At 34.1% G+C, this 15,145-nt stretch overlaps 1 protein-coding gene across 1 annotated transcript in view; it reads right to left on the reverse strand.

Moving 5' to 3' along the window:
• LOC117317340 (low-density lipoprotein receptor-related protein 2-like) overlaps positions 1-15,145 on the reverse strand; it is a 132,073-nt gene that overhangs the window by 83,958 nt on the left and 32,970 nt on the right. Inside the window, 7 exon segments of the mRNA XM_033872140.1 lie at positions 374-583; positions 847-1,073; positions 1,488-1,645; positions 2,285-2,413; positions 4,413-4,532; positions 4,933-5,055; positions 5,869-5,985. Of these exon segments, the coding sequence (XP_033728031.1) occupies positions 374-583; positions 847-1,073; positions 1,488-1,645; positions 2,285-2,413; positions 4,413-4,532; positions 4,933-5,055; positions 5,869-5,985 (1,084 nt within the window).

Below are 15,145 nucleotides of genomic sequence, written 5' to 3' on the forward strand. Positions count from 1 at the left end.
GGAAGGAACTACCTTGGTGTCCAGGAGGGAACTACCTTGGTGTCTAGGAGGGAACTACCTTGGTGTCTAGGAGGGAACTACCTTGGTGTCTAGGAAGGAACTACCTTGGTTTCTAGGAAGGGACTGCCTTGGTGTCTAGGAGGGAACTGCATTGGTTTCTAGGAAAGCACCACCTTAGTTTCTAGGAAGGAACTACCTAGGTTCATAGGAAGGAACGGTTGTCATTTCTAGGAAGGGACTTTCTCAGTTTCTAGGAAAGAACTATATAACTACGAAGAGTTCAATATTGTTTTCTAATCTTACTGGTATTCCTCTCCACTCAAGATTAATTATCAAATTAACTGCATAGATTTTAATTGTAACAAAACATCACCTGTGTTTTCCATAGTAATCTGTGGATTCTATGTAGTCAAGGCGATAGTCCGTCCAGAAGATACGTTTATTGACAATGTCCACAGTAATGCTAGAGGGCGCCACCACCTTGGTCAGTTTCAGCTTCATCCTACTGCTGCCGTCCATGAATGCTCTCTCTATACGTGCCTGGTGTCGTGGGTAGCGGCCATAGTCGGAGAAAAACATTATTCTACACAAATCGAAGAAAATACTTCTTTAGCCGTTTTACATTAAATATCTTTAATGAACATTCTCCTGAAACACATTTGTTGGTTTTAGAAACTAACATAATAAAAGTTTTTTTCTAAAATGACGGTACATTCAAATGACATATTGTGATAAAATTATGAAATAAATTCTTTTTCCAAACGGACAAAAGGAATAATTTTTTTTTCACATTTGCAGATTAAAATCAAACCAAATATGACTATCACATTTCCATCTCAAACCCACCCCTCTGTCGGATCCAGAGCTACAGCCCGAGGGTCTTGAAGGTTATTGCCCACCACGTTGGTCTGATAGCCAGTTTTTGTGGAGAAGACGTCGATGACTCGGGCTCGCTGATCAACAAGGTAAAGATTGTACGTGATCCAGTCGTAGGCGAGACTGTACGGACGGTACAACTCATTAAACGGAAGTGTCTTGTTCTCCTGAGGCCGCTGCAAGCTAGCTTGGTACACCTGTAATGGGATTATATAGCATTGTTTCTATTACATATGTTATGCAGTGAATTCATCTCTTTATTTATTTTTGTATATTCAATTATTAATTTGGCATGGAAATGCTGCAAGAAGACTAGCTTTGGGGCAGAAGTATTTGGTCAAAAACTTTTATCTAGATTCAATGATTTATTTCTGGTGCAAGATGGTAATCCTCTACACCAGCTGACTCAGGCATTTGGTTATGTAATGTATATATATTTATATAATTACAGATCGTTCAAATTAGCTCTATACATATTGTACATTATTTCTTGGTTTTTCCATTTTCCATTCCACTTTCCCTGACATAATATTCCTGAGAAACTGGTACTTGTGGTATATTATAAACAGGGATAACAATATATCATTGTCATGTGATCAGTTAATATCAACCTTGTTCGCTTTGCTGTCGATCCAAAATATGAGATTTCGTCGGACATCAAGCTCTAAATCTTCTATTTCTCCAAACACAACAGTTGACTGATTCTCTCCCTTGGTACTCATCCGTATGATACGATCCTCGAGGCCAACAAACACCGGTCGGGAGTAAGCTGGTCATATCAAATTATATTGAAACAAAGACAGCAACTGACATAAAAAAGTATGAAATTTATACATATATCTACATAACATAGAAACATATTTTTTGCTATATATTTTACCAGGTTGTCTTCATTCAAATATTTCCCATTTATATCATATGACTTTTCTTGTTTGTACCGACCTTGAGGTCAATATATCCCAACCTTGATGTGGAATCAACTAATTTACTTCTAAATTCATGCAGATGACCTTGACCTCTTTAAATATACAATATATGCAGTTAATGTATAAACTAAGATCAATGCGCTGATTCCAATGAGAAAATCATACGGATATTCCCTTATGAAGTGTTTCTCTGTATATCATAGTTAAACTGTCTAACAAATTATTTCCAATTTGCCCAATCAAATTCAGTGTTACATATCAATTTAATCATGAATCCAAGTTCCTGTCTCATTTGGATATTATCTCCCTTCCTTCCTGTATTTCAATATCCCAAGTCAAAACCACCAGCAGGGGAAAAAGATGACATAAGATTCACAGGTGGATATCTAGCAGGCCAAAAATATTATACTGTGAAATATAACATCAGATTCACAGTTGGAAATCTAGCTGGCCAAAAATTTTGAAATATAAATGCCACTTACCGGTTTCTGTGGTGACGCATGCTCGGTTGTTATGGAGTGTGTAACCATGGAAACAACTGCACTGATATGACCCAGGGGAATTAACACATTTCTGGTCACAAAATCCCCAATGTTCACATTCATTAAAATCTGCAACATAAATAAATCAAATCTGTAACACGTCTTTATATTTTTACATCATATCTGACAAATCATTTCGTCACACTTTAGCTCGCAGTTTTTGTCGCAATGTGACAGCCAAGTATAATATGTTCTTTAAGAATGAGCTTTTTAATTTTTTCCGTTATCTTGAATTTTAATAAAACAAGACAATACAGCCAATTACAGCTCTCATCAGATGTGAAATTCTGAACAGTGAATGTTTGACAGATCCCTCGTATCACAATAATTCAATAATCACATTTGGTAGTATCAAACTGAATATAAATAAAATCACGGACTATCACACCTTTTAGCAGGCAGTATCAGAAGTCCAATGCAAGGAAACCATGTTTCAAGTAAGAAGTTCCAGTAGGGCAGGGGATAGTGTCTGCGTATAAACTTTTGCTTAGATGTAGGTCAAAGATCAAAATGTAGGTCAAAGAGACCTACTTTCAGTACATGACATACACCTTGATAAAACTATGCCCCAAGTATGAAGTTCCAGTGACACATAGTGTAGTAGATAGAGCCTGGACAAACAATTTATTTGTTGTAGGTAAAAGGTCTAAATGTAGGTCAAAGGTCTAAATGTAGGTCAAGAGGGATCACTGACCTACTTTTAGGTCTGAGGGACTTACTTTTGGTAAATAAAACACTACCTCACCTACATTTCACCTACAATGTAGGTTAGATTATGCCCTGAGTATGCAGTTCTAGTGACAAGTAGTGAAGGAGATAGATGGATAGATGGACAGATGGATAGATGGGTAGATGGATAAATAGATAGATGGAAAGATGGATAGATGGGCAGATGGACAGATGGATAAATAGATAGATAAATAGATGGGCAAATTGATAAATGGATGGATGGACAGATGGATAGATTGGAAGATTGATATATGGATAGATGGACAGATGGACAGATGGATAAATAGATAGATGGATAGATTTGCAAATTGATAGATGGATATATGGACAGATGGACAGATGGATAGATGGATAAATTGATAGATGGATATACAGTGTATATGGACAGATGGATAAATAGATCGATAGATAAATAGATGGGCAAATTGGTAAATGGATAGATGGATAAATAGATAGATGGATAGATTTGCAAATTGATAGATGGATAGATGGGCAGATGGACAGATGGATAGATGGATAAATAGATAGATGGATAGATTTGCAAATTGATAGATGGATATATGGACAGATGGATAGATGGATAGATGGATAAATTGATAGATGGATATATATGGACAGATGGGCAGATGGACAGATGGATAGATGGATCAATAGATAGATGGATAGATTTGCAAATTGATAGATGGATATATGGACAGATGGACAGATGGATAGATGGATAGATGGATAAATTGATAGATGGATATATATGGACAGATGGGCAGATGGACAGATGGATAGATGGATAAATTGATAGATGGATATATATGGACAGATGGGCAGATGGACAGATGGATAGATGGATCAATAGATAGATGGATAGATTTGCAAATTGATAGATGGATAGATGGACAGATGGACAGATGGATAAATGGATAAATTGATAGATGAATATATATGGACAGATGGACTGATGGATCAATTTATAGATGGATACATGGACAGATAGATAGATAAACAGAAACAATGCAAAACTATGTATACAGTCCCTTCAGTTCCCTGCGGGGGATTAATTGATTTAAATGTATTTTATTTGTCAAAACACAGATGGGATTAGACACAAGTATATGTTAATAAATATTTACTTTCAAATTTTCATTTATATAACCAAAAGAAAATTAAAACCAGTTTACAATTTGATTACTAGAAACCAAGTTAATCTAATTGTTTTCAAGGCAGCGTCAAATCATCTAAGGGACAATAAAATCTTTCAAAGTGAGAGATTGACAGTTCCGTGAATGTTATCATAACTTAAACATGTGACTGAGTGTATAAACAATCCCTGATTTAATGACCTTACCTTCACATGTCCGATTGTCTGTCGGGTCCAGGCGATATCCTGCGTTACAAAAACAAGCGCCCCCTTGTGGTGTAGCATGGCAATCATGTTGACATGACAGACTAGCACATTGGAAAAAACCTGTACAACAGATTAAAGTCATAATGCTTACTCACAATTTACTGGATTTAGAATTCTTATTTAAAAGTTGCAGTTGACCCATGACCTTAATTATCCTTAATGGATCCTTAACTTTTGAACTTACATGTACATGTATTTTGACTTGGAATATAAGAGCTTTTCCTTAGGGCGTTTTTGGCCAATAATATCAGGTGCCCCATTTTCAGTTGAAATTATTTTAGCGAAAATTATTAATTAACAATATTTGCAATTTACTCTTAAAAATTTCCTTTCAAAATCTCCAATTTTCTTTTCAATATAAGGCAAAATTGCCCCATCCCAAACAGAAGAAGCACAAGCCCTAAGTTGATTCTCCTTAACTTGACCATGACCTAGCTGTGACCTTGAACTTGATACTTACTACAGGTCTTGGCCTCGTCGTCACCATCAGGACAGTCTTCTGTTTTATCACAGACTTTGGAGACAGGAAGACAGTGTCCAGATGACGGACACTTCCACTCTTTAGTGTTACAGGTGTAAGACTCTGGTAATAACAAATTTTATAATTTGTGAATTGTTGAAGGAAAGCATCTATATAGCCCGCTGGACAATACATTATCGTTTCACTTGCATAAGATAACCCAGTTTCCCCCTGTAGGTACATTAATTATATTTGTATAAATTTCGAAAAAGTTTTGTTATTGTTTTACAGTAAAACCTGTCTTATGCGACTTTCAAAGTGAACCAGTCAAAAAGGACACATAAGATAGGTGGTCACTTAACACAGATTACAGTTTATAGTCAGAAATAAAAATAACAATGGAATTTACCGAAATTTTTTGACAATTTTTATTCTTCTTCCGGATTCTGTATTAAACAAAGTCACTAAATAGAGGTTTTTGGCTTTGTAGGGGGTATAAAAACAAGGTGGTGAGTCTTAGTCACGTTAGATAGGGGATCGCTTCAAACAGGTCAAAAATATAGTGAAATGCATCGGGAGGATAAAAACGGGTCACTGAAGACAGGAAGTTGATAAAAACTGGGTCGTTAAAGCAGGTTTGGCTTCAATTTTGTATAAAAATAATTTATGTCTTTGAGGAGACATACATATTTTTTCACTCCTGGTGTCTTCCATTGTCATGGGGGTTCGCCCAGGGGACCATGTTCAAATGTCCCCAATAACGGCCACCATTTTCAAATCGGAACTCAATATCATGAAATATTTGTCTTTTGAATGTATATATTCATGTCAATCATTGCCAACGGTTGTGTTCAAGTGTATATATTGCTCTTTGCAAGGAAATATTGCATCAAAAATATAGTTAACAACAATTATCCGAGTCAATCGCATACTGACCACATCCGCTCTCATCCGAGTAGTCACCGCAATCATTATTGCTGTTACACACCAATTCCTGGTCAACACACTTCTTATTGTAACAGGTAAACTGGTTACTGGAGCAGGTTTTGTACGCTGTGGACAGGTAAATAAAGGAACTCGTTATCACAGGTAAGCATAGAACTTGTCATAACTGTAGGTAAACATAGAACTCGTTATAATTATCAAGTGCAAGTTCTTTATTTCCTTGAGCCTTACGGCTCATCGGTTCAACAAATATAAACATGTACAGAAATGATGCAATACAAAACCACACACTCGCATACACACACACACACACAACCGGACTAACACATACATTGTACAACAGGTAGAGTGTAGAAGGACATTTTTTTTGATACTGATAAAAAATCTGTTCTTTGTTTATTACTGTATTTAATATATTTTGCTAAATTTGAAAGATCTTTTTTGTTAACTGTTTCGAGAAGTTGAATAAATTTGTACATACTAGGTTTATTATAACAAGAGGCCCAGGGGCCTTAACGGTCATCTGACTCTAAATTAAAACCCTTATATTATTGTAGTATGCATTCTCTGTAGCAAGTATATAGTGGCACTGTTGGCCATGGTGGCCATCTTGGATATCTGACCGACCCAATCAATAATAACACTTGGTCTGGACCATCTAAGGATCATTTCTGGTAAGTTAGAGCTGAATCCCACCAGTGGAATTTGAGAAGAAGTTTGAAATAGGTGTTGTTCAGGAAAACCATGATTGCACAATCATGTTACAAAATGGCCGCCATTGCTGCCATGCCAAAGTTTTTACAAGGCCGAAAAAATAGCAACACTTTGTTGGCACTCCTTCCTTAACATCCTCGCCAATTTCAAGCTCAATGGCACCAGTGGAACTGGAGAAGAAGTTTAAAATGTGTTTTTTAAGATGGCGGATATGGCGGCCATCTTGCATTTCAGACCAATCTAAAAAATAACAACACTTGGTCGTGATCATCTCAGGAACATTTCAGGCAAGTTTCAGCCCAACAGCACTGGTGGAACTTGAGAAGAAGTTTAAAATGTGTTTTTCAAGATGGCGCCTATGGCGGCCATCTTGGATTTCGGACCGACCCGAAAAATAACAACACTTGGTCGGGATCATCTCAGGATCATTTCTGGCAAGTTTCAGCCCAACAGCCCTGGTGGAAGTTGAGAAGTTTAAAATAAGTTTTTCAAGATGGCGGCTATGGCGGCCATCTTGGATTTCGGACGGACCCGAAAAATAACAACACTTGGTCGGGATCATCTCAGGATCATTTCAGGCAAGTTTCAGCTCAAAAGCACTGGTGGAACTTGAGAAGAAGTTTAAAATGTGTTGCTCAAGATGGCGGCTATGGTGGCCATCTTGGATTTTGGACCGACCCGAAAAATAACAACACTTGGTCGGGATCATATCAGGATCATTTCAGGCAAGTTTCATCTCAATAGCACAAGTGGAACTTGAGAAGAAGTTTAAAATGTGTTTTTCAAGATGGCGGCTATGGCGGCCATCTTGGATTTCGGACCGACCCGAAAAATAACAACACTTGGTCGGGATCATCTCAGGATCATTTCAGGCAAGTTTCAGCTCAATAGCACTGGTGGAACTTGAGAAGAAGTTTAAAATGTGTTTTTCAAGATGGCGGCTATGGCGGCCATCTTGGATTTTGGACTGACCCGAAAAATAACAACACTTGGTCGGGATCATCTCAGGATCATTTCTGGCAAGTTTCAGCCCAACAGCACTGGTGGAACTTGAGAAGAAGTTTAAAATGTGTTTTCAAAATGGCGGCTATGGCGGCCATCTTGGATTTCGGACTGACCCGAAAAATAACAACACTTGGTCAGGACCATCTCAGGATCATTTCAGGCAAGTTTCAGCTTAATCCCACTGGTGGAACTTGAGAAGAAGATTGAAATGTGAAAAGTTTACGGACGGCGGACGGCGGACGACGACGGACGAAGCATGATGGCTATAGGTCATCCTGACCCTTCGGGTCAGATGACCTAATAATATTTCTTAATAAAACGTTTTCTTAGGTCTAAATGAAATTCACATTTAATAATAAAATGAAATTCATCTTCAATGTCTCCACTGTTACAATAGGAACAAATTCTTTGATTATCAGAGGTAATATAAAACTCTTTATAATTATCACGGGTAAATATAGAACTCTTTATAATTATCACAGGTAAATATAGAACTCTTTATAATTATCACAGGTAAATACAGAACTCATTATAATTATCACAGGTAAATATAGAACTTTTTCTAATTATCACAGGTAAATATAGAACGTTTTACAATTATCACAGGTAAATATAGAACTCTTTATAATTATCACAGGTAAATATAGAGCAGGTTTTGTATGCTATGGGCAGGTACATTTTGTAAATATAGAGCTTGTTATCACAGGTAAACTGGTAACTGAATGGCATGCTTGGTACGCCGTTGACAGGTAAATATAGAGCTAGTTAGCACAGGTACACTGGTAACTGCATGGCATGCTTGTTATGCTGTTGACAGGTAAATATAGAGCTCGTTATCACAGGTAAACTGGTAACTGCATGGCATGCTTGGTATGCCGTTGACAGGTAAATATAGAGCTCGTTATCACAGGTAAACTGGTAACTGCATGGCACACTATGTGTGGTAGACAGGTATAGAACTTATAATGTGATTGATAACAAAATTAATTTAAAACTGACCTAATCATTTCAGGTCAACCCTTCTGAAAAATGAATGATGATGATGATGAAGTCCCTTTTCTGTTAAATTTTCAATACAGTAAGTTATAATATCATTAAACAGTTTTAGTGAAAAATATCACTTTTTATTGCATTTTTGCCAGTAAAATATAGAAATTTATCAAACTAATAAAATCTATATTATAACGTTATATTTTCACTGCTAATTGCTGCAGTGAAAATATAACGTTTTTTCGTTTTTGACCAATCAAAGCAAACATAGCTAGATCATGAGTTCGAGGCCTGGTCAGGGCACGAGTCATAAATTTGGAAATTAAAGGAAGAAATTTAAGACTGCAATGACAAAGAAACAGTGAATGGCTTTGTAAATTTTATATTATTTTAAAAGTAAAAAGCATTTTTCTTCATGATGCAAGCATGTGAACATTGCGCAATATTAAGTCATGAATGCACTTGATGCTAATAAATATGTAGGTATGTAAAACTAACACTCCAAATATCTGTCAGTTCAATGAATAAAATCCTTGAGATTAATATAAATGTGTTCTAGAAACAAATTATTTCTAAGGTGATTATTTTTATGAGGAATTATTGAAAACTGATTGTCAGAATCAGCTAAGCTTATACACACATCAACTGAAAGAGATGTGTAAATGTACACACAGTATATAACATCACCATAGTAAGGTCAGAGGTTATGTGTTAATTACCCTATGAATATTCATGAATACTGATTACTTTTGCATATCAATAAGACATTGTGTTGCCAGAGTTATATTCCATGTGACATTCATTTCTGTTGTGTCATGAACACCAGCTTCAGGGCTTTTTCTGAGGGATTTCTGGGGCCGTTAATGGGCCCCATTCCCTATCAGAATTATTTCATATTTTAGCCATATTCCCAAAATTTGCAGTTTAATCCTGAAAAAGTCTTTCCCAATTCACCAATTGTCTTCCCCAAATGAGACAAAAAGGTCCCTTCCCAAACCAGTGAGAAAAAGCCCTGAGCTTATTGTCCTATGGGCCAATAATCTTCGCCGAATATGTAACCCTTTCTAGATCCCACTAGTACTCTATATAATACTCGGTAGCTTATTGTCCCAAGGTGACTTTGACCCTTTCTGTATTCCATTATAATTTTAGCTTATTGACCCAAAGTGATGGTAAACCTTTCTGTATCCACCATAATTGTAGCTTATTGACCCAGGGTGACTGTAAACCTTTCCGGATTCCATATTATATAATAATCAGTAGCTTATTGTCTCTGGGTGACGGTAACCCTTTCTGAATTCCATTATAGTACTCAATAGTTTAACTTTTGACGTACACATTTGGAAAATGAAAACATATTCATATAATAATGACAAACATTCATCATGTGATCACTACAGACCCTTAAACACTGGCCTTTTCCCCAAAGGAAATAAAATTATGATATAAATTATGATATAAATTATGATATAAAATTATGATATAAATTATGATATGAAATTATGATATAAATTATGATATAAAATTATGACAGTTATGAAATAGATGATATTGAGTTAACAGAATTCTTAGATAAGTTTGAAGTTCCAAAATTAGATTTAAATGAAGCTGAACATCTAGAAGGGTTAATTTCTGTAGAAGAGGCAGCAAAAACTTTAAAAAACATGAAAAATAATAAGAGTCCAGGTACAGATGGTTTTACAGTTGAATTTTTTAAATGCTTTTGGAAACAGTTAGGAGTTTTCATTGTTAGATCAATTAATTTTGGATATAATAAAGGTTTGCTATCTGTAACACAAAGACAAGGAATCATTACCTGTATTCCCAAGGGAGATAAGCCTATAGGCACTTCTTAAAAAATTGGCGACCCATTACATTATTGAATATAATTTATAAAATAGCTTCAGGGTGTATAGCAGGAAGAATTAGAAAAGTTTTAGATAAAATAATTGGTGAAGATCAGACAGGATTTCTTTCGGGTCGCTATATTGGAGAAAATACGAGACTTGTTTATGATATCATGCAGTATGCTGAAGAAAAAGACATTCCAGGTATGTTACTAATGATAGATTTTGAGAAGGCGTTTGATTCAATTTCTTGGAAATTTATTGACAAAGTTTTGAATTATTTTAATTTTGGTCCAGAAATTAGAAATTGGGTTAAATTATTTCACACTGATGTTAAAGCAACTGTAAATCAGGGGGGTAATCTACCTGCATTTTTTCATATTAAAAGAGGCTGTCGTCAGGGTGACCCAATCGCCCCCTATATTTTCATTCTGTGTGTTGAAATACTTGGTATTAGGTTTAGAAATAATAATAAGATAAAGGGTATTGAGTTAGATAGTTGTCCCATTCTCATTTCTCAGTATGCTGATGACACCACTCTTATACTGGATGGATCCAAAAGGTCTTTAAAAGAATCTATTATTGAGTTGAATACATTTGCAAATATCTCTGGTTTGAAACTTAATGTTGATAAAACGCAGGTTGTCTGGATAGGGAGTAAAATTTATAGTAATGATATTTTTTTGCCAGAATTAAACTTACAATGGGGAAGGCATAGATTTACACTGCTAGGAATTGATTTTAGTGTGAACCTTCATGAGATTCCCAAGTTAAATTTTGATAAAAAGTTAATTAAACTGAAAATGCTTATTAAGACATGGACTAGAAGATCACTTACACCTCTTGGGAGAATAACTTTGATAAAATCTCTTTTATTATCACAGTTTAATCATCTGTTTATTTCCTTGCCAAACCCTGATGAATTAATTCTGCAGGAGCTTAACTCAATTCTTTTCGCATTTTTATGGAACAGTAGGGCTGACAAAATAAAGAGAGATGTCGCAACCCAGAATTACTATGAAGGGGGTCTTAAAATGGTAAATGTAAGATTGTTTATAGACTCATTGAAATTAGGTTGGGTGAGAAGGTTATATAAGAAAACATGCAAGTGGCAAGCTATTTTTAAGACACACTCAGACTTACATAAGCTATCTAATTGTGGCAGTGGTTATATTCAGGAATGTCAGAATAAATGTAAAAACAAGTTTTGGAAGGATGTGTTTAAAGCATGGATACGGTTCAATAATTCGGATATGGTAAGGGAAAAACAGGAAAGCCTCATACTGACCATGCCATTATGGTATAATAGAAATTTAGTTATTGGGAAAAAAACGATTTTTTACAAAGTTTGGTACAATAGAGGAGTAACAATAGTTAATGATCTGGTAAAAAATCACAGTACGAGCACTTTCTATTCATTTCAAGAATTTACTGAGATCTACCAAATAAACACTAACTTTCTCCAATATCAGGGTGTGATTGCTGCTGTCAGAACATACTTAGCAAAGATGAACTTTGAAAAACAGTTAATAGTCTACCCAATCATTCCTAATAATATATTACTACTCCTGAAAAGTGTGAAAGGGACTAAGGATTTATATAATCTGATGGTTAAAAATAGTATTATTTCTAGAGGTAGGAGAAAATGGGAGGAAGTTTTTGAAGATGGTGAATTGAATTGGTCAGACATTTATGGAACTCCTTTTAGGGTTACAAAAAACACAAAACTACAATGGTTTCAATACAGAATAGTTCAACATATACTAACAACAAATGCTCTCATGTTTAAAATAGGCCTGGTGAATAGTCCAATATGTAATCTATGTAATTTAGAGCGAGAAACGATTATTCATATTTTGTGGGAATGTCGAGAAACACAAAGATTTTTGCAAAGTGTAGAAACACTACTTGATGCTCTCTTTATTCCTTTCCAATTTAACAAAAAAAGTTTCCTTTTTGGTGTTTTTGTAAAAAATATGAATATTACAACAAATAGACTGGATAATGAATTTTTGATTATGATTAAGTTTTATATATATAAGACAAGGTGTCTACATAAAACATTAAGTCCACATGCTCTGATTAATTCTATTAAAGATTTCTATATCATTCAAAAATATATTGCTAATAGCCAAGGTGACCAGGTACAGCAGAACTTTGACAAAGAATGGAGAAAGTGGGGAAAATTATTAGAATTGGCGGACAGTTTTTTCTGAATTCATATATGGTGTCCAATGTATTATATCCTATTTTTTTTTTTTTTTTTTTATGTTTCTCTACTTACTTTCCCTGGAGACCCTAGATTCAATTGATATAGCTATGTAAGATAAATATCTATGACAATTATTTTTTACGGTTTTATTTGACATATTTGTTTGGTAAGTCTCATTTCTAGCCCGGTCTATCTTCTCTCTCTCTTGCTCACTCTCTCTCTCTCTCTCTCTCTCGTTGTTTTTTTTTTTTGTTGTGGAATGGATGTGATGATTTTTGTGAGGGTATGGAGAATGTGTGTATGTTGATGATATACTGTCATAATGTAAACGTGTGGATGATGATGATTTTGTTATTTTACTAATTATATATATATGTAATGATGACAATATCATAATGAATATATATGAGGAAAATGATAATAAGGATCTAGGATGATGTTGATGATGTTGATGATATCATAACAAATATATATGATTATGTTGCATGATGATGATGATGATGATGATGATGTATGTGTGATGATGATAGTGTTTTTGGTCACTATTTGTGAGATAGTTAGTGTATGTAACTGAATATTGTATAGCATGAAATGAAAATGGTGATATATCGAGTGATGATGATGATGATGATGATGATGATTATCACTATGTGAGATAATTATTGCATGTAATTTATTGTATAGTATATATATGTTGATTGTGATATATTGAGTGGATGATGATGATGATGATGATGATGATGATGATGATGATGATGATGATGATGATGATCGTGATGATGTACACTGTAGGTATAGGTGTGGTCACTACATTGTATGTTAAATATTTAAGAATTAATGTGTGTAAAGGAATTGAATGTGTAGCATGAAAAGGATGATATAATGAACTATGATGATGATATCGATGATAATGATGATATCATATATGTGATGTGATTATGATCTATGTGCGAGTGTAAGTGTATGTGTTATATTTATGTTTTTACTATGCTGAAAAAAAACTTGAAAAATAAAATAAATACAAAAAAAAAAAAAAAATTATGATATAAATTATGATATAAATTATGATATAAATTATGATATAAATTATGATATAAAATTATGATATAAATCATGATATAAATTATGATATAAAATTATGATATAAATCATGATATAAATTATGATATAAATTATGATATAAAATTATGATATAAATCATGATATAAATTATGATATAAATTATGATATAAAATTATGATATAAATTATGATATAAATCATGATATAAATTATGATATAAATTATGATATAAATCATGATATAAATTATGATATAAATCATGATATAAATTATGATATAAATTATGATATAAATCATGATATAAATCATGATATAAATTATGATATAAAATTATGATATAAATCATGATATAAATTATGATATAAAATCCTACAACACCTGGCTATTACATTTCAATTGTGAACAGGCGATATACATGAACCCCAAAGTAACAATGTCGTGGCAAACTTTATTGTCTGTGACCTCGACATAAACTGTTACTGTCATAATGGCCTCTAACCTCTCAACCTTTAACCTCTAGCATTATAACATCTAAACTTATACATGTAATTTCTCTCCTGTAACCTCCCAACCTTTAACCTCTAGCATTATAACATCTAAAGTTATACATGTAATTTCTCTCCTGTAACCTCTACACCTTTAACCTCTAACCTTATAGGGACAACAGAACCAAATCAAAAATAGAATGTGGGTTTTCCCCGTTTGGGCAGAAGATTTAATAGGAAGGTGAATCGTCGGGGCCTACTGATTGGATATTACGGTGAGAGAAGTTTCCGAAGTTTTAATATGTGGGTCGGGCAATACATATAGATGTAAAATATATAGAAAAACAGTTATTTATTTGCTAGCCTGTTTTTGTCAGGGGGAGGTAAGTAAGTGTGTATTTTGTTGTTAATTTAGATGAATTTTTGGTGCTGATTTCAATACAAGATGGCGGCCCCCATATAAAAAAAGTTCAAATTGGTAGAATTTTTTATAATTCCATTCAGAGGTTTCCGAGATGACATACTTCACAATCATGGCTACACTGGACCAGTGTTGAAAACTCCATTTAAGCAGTACAGTGATAAACGTTAACATTACCGTCTATGGGAAATAATTTGGTTCCGTGGTCCCTATAGCCTCTAACCTTATAATTTCTATCCTGTAACCTCTGAACTTTTATTATCCTTTAAAACGTAAAACCTGCTAATATAAGCCAATTATCTTATAAACTGTAACTGGAAGTATGGAAACCTTTTTCTTTGGGAAACATTCTTTTTGTTTTTTAATTGTTTAAATTGTTTTAATTGTTTTAATTCTCTTTAGTTCTGATTATGAAGTACCATAAAACCATCCTAAAATTAACAACCTGTCAGAGATTTCTTCTTAAATTATAGCGAAGTATTTAAAATCTCTACATTTACCTAAACCTCATTTACCACAGTATATATATATAT

Source organism: Pecten maximus, chromosome 19, assembly GCF_902652985.1.
Source record: "Pecten maximus chromosome 19, xPecMax1.1, whole genome shotgun sequence".
Classification (NCBI taxonomy): Eukaryota; Metazoa; Mollusca; class Bivalvia; order Pectinida; family Pectinidae; genus Pecten; species Pecten maximus.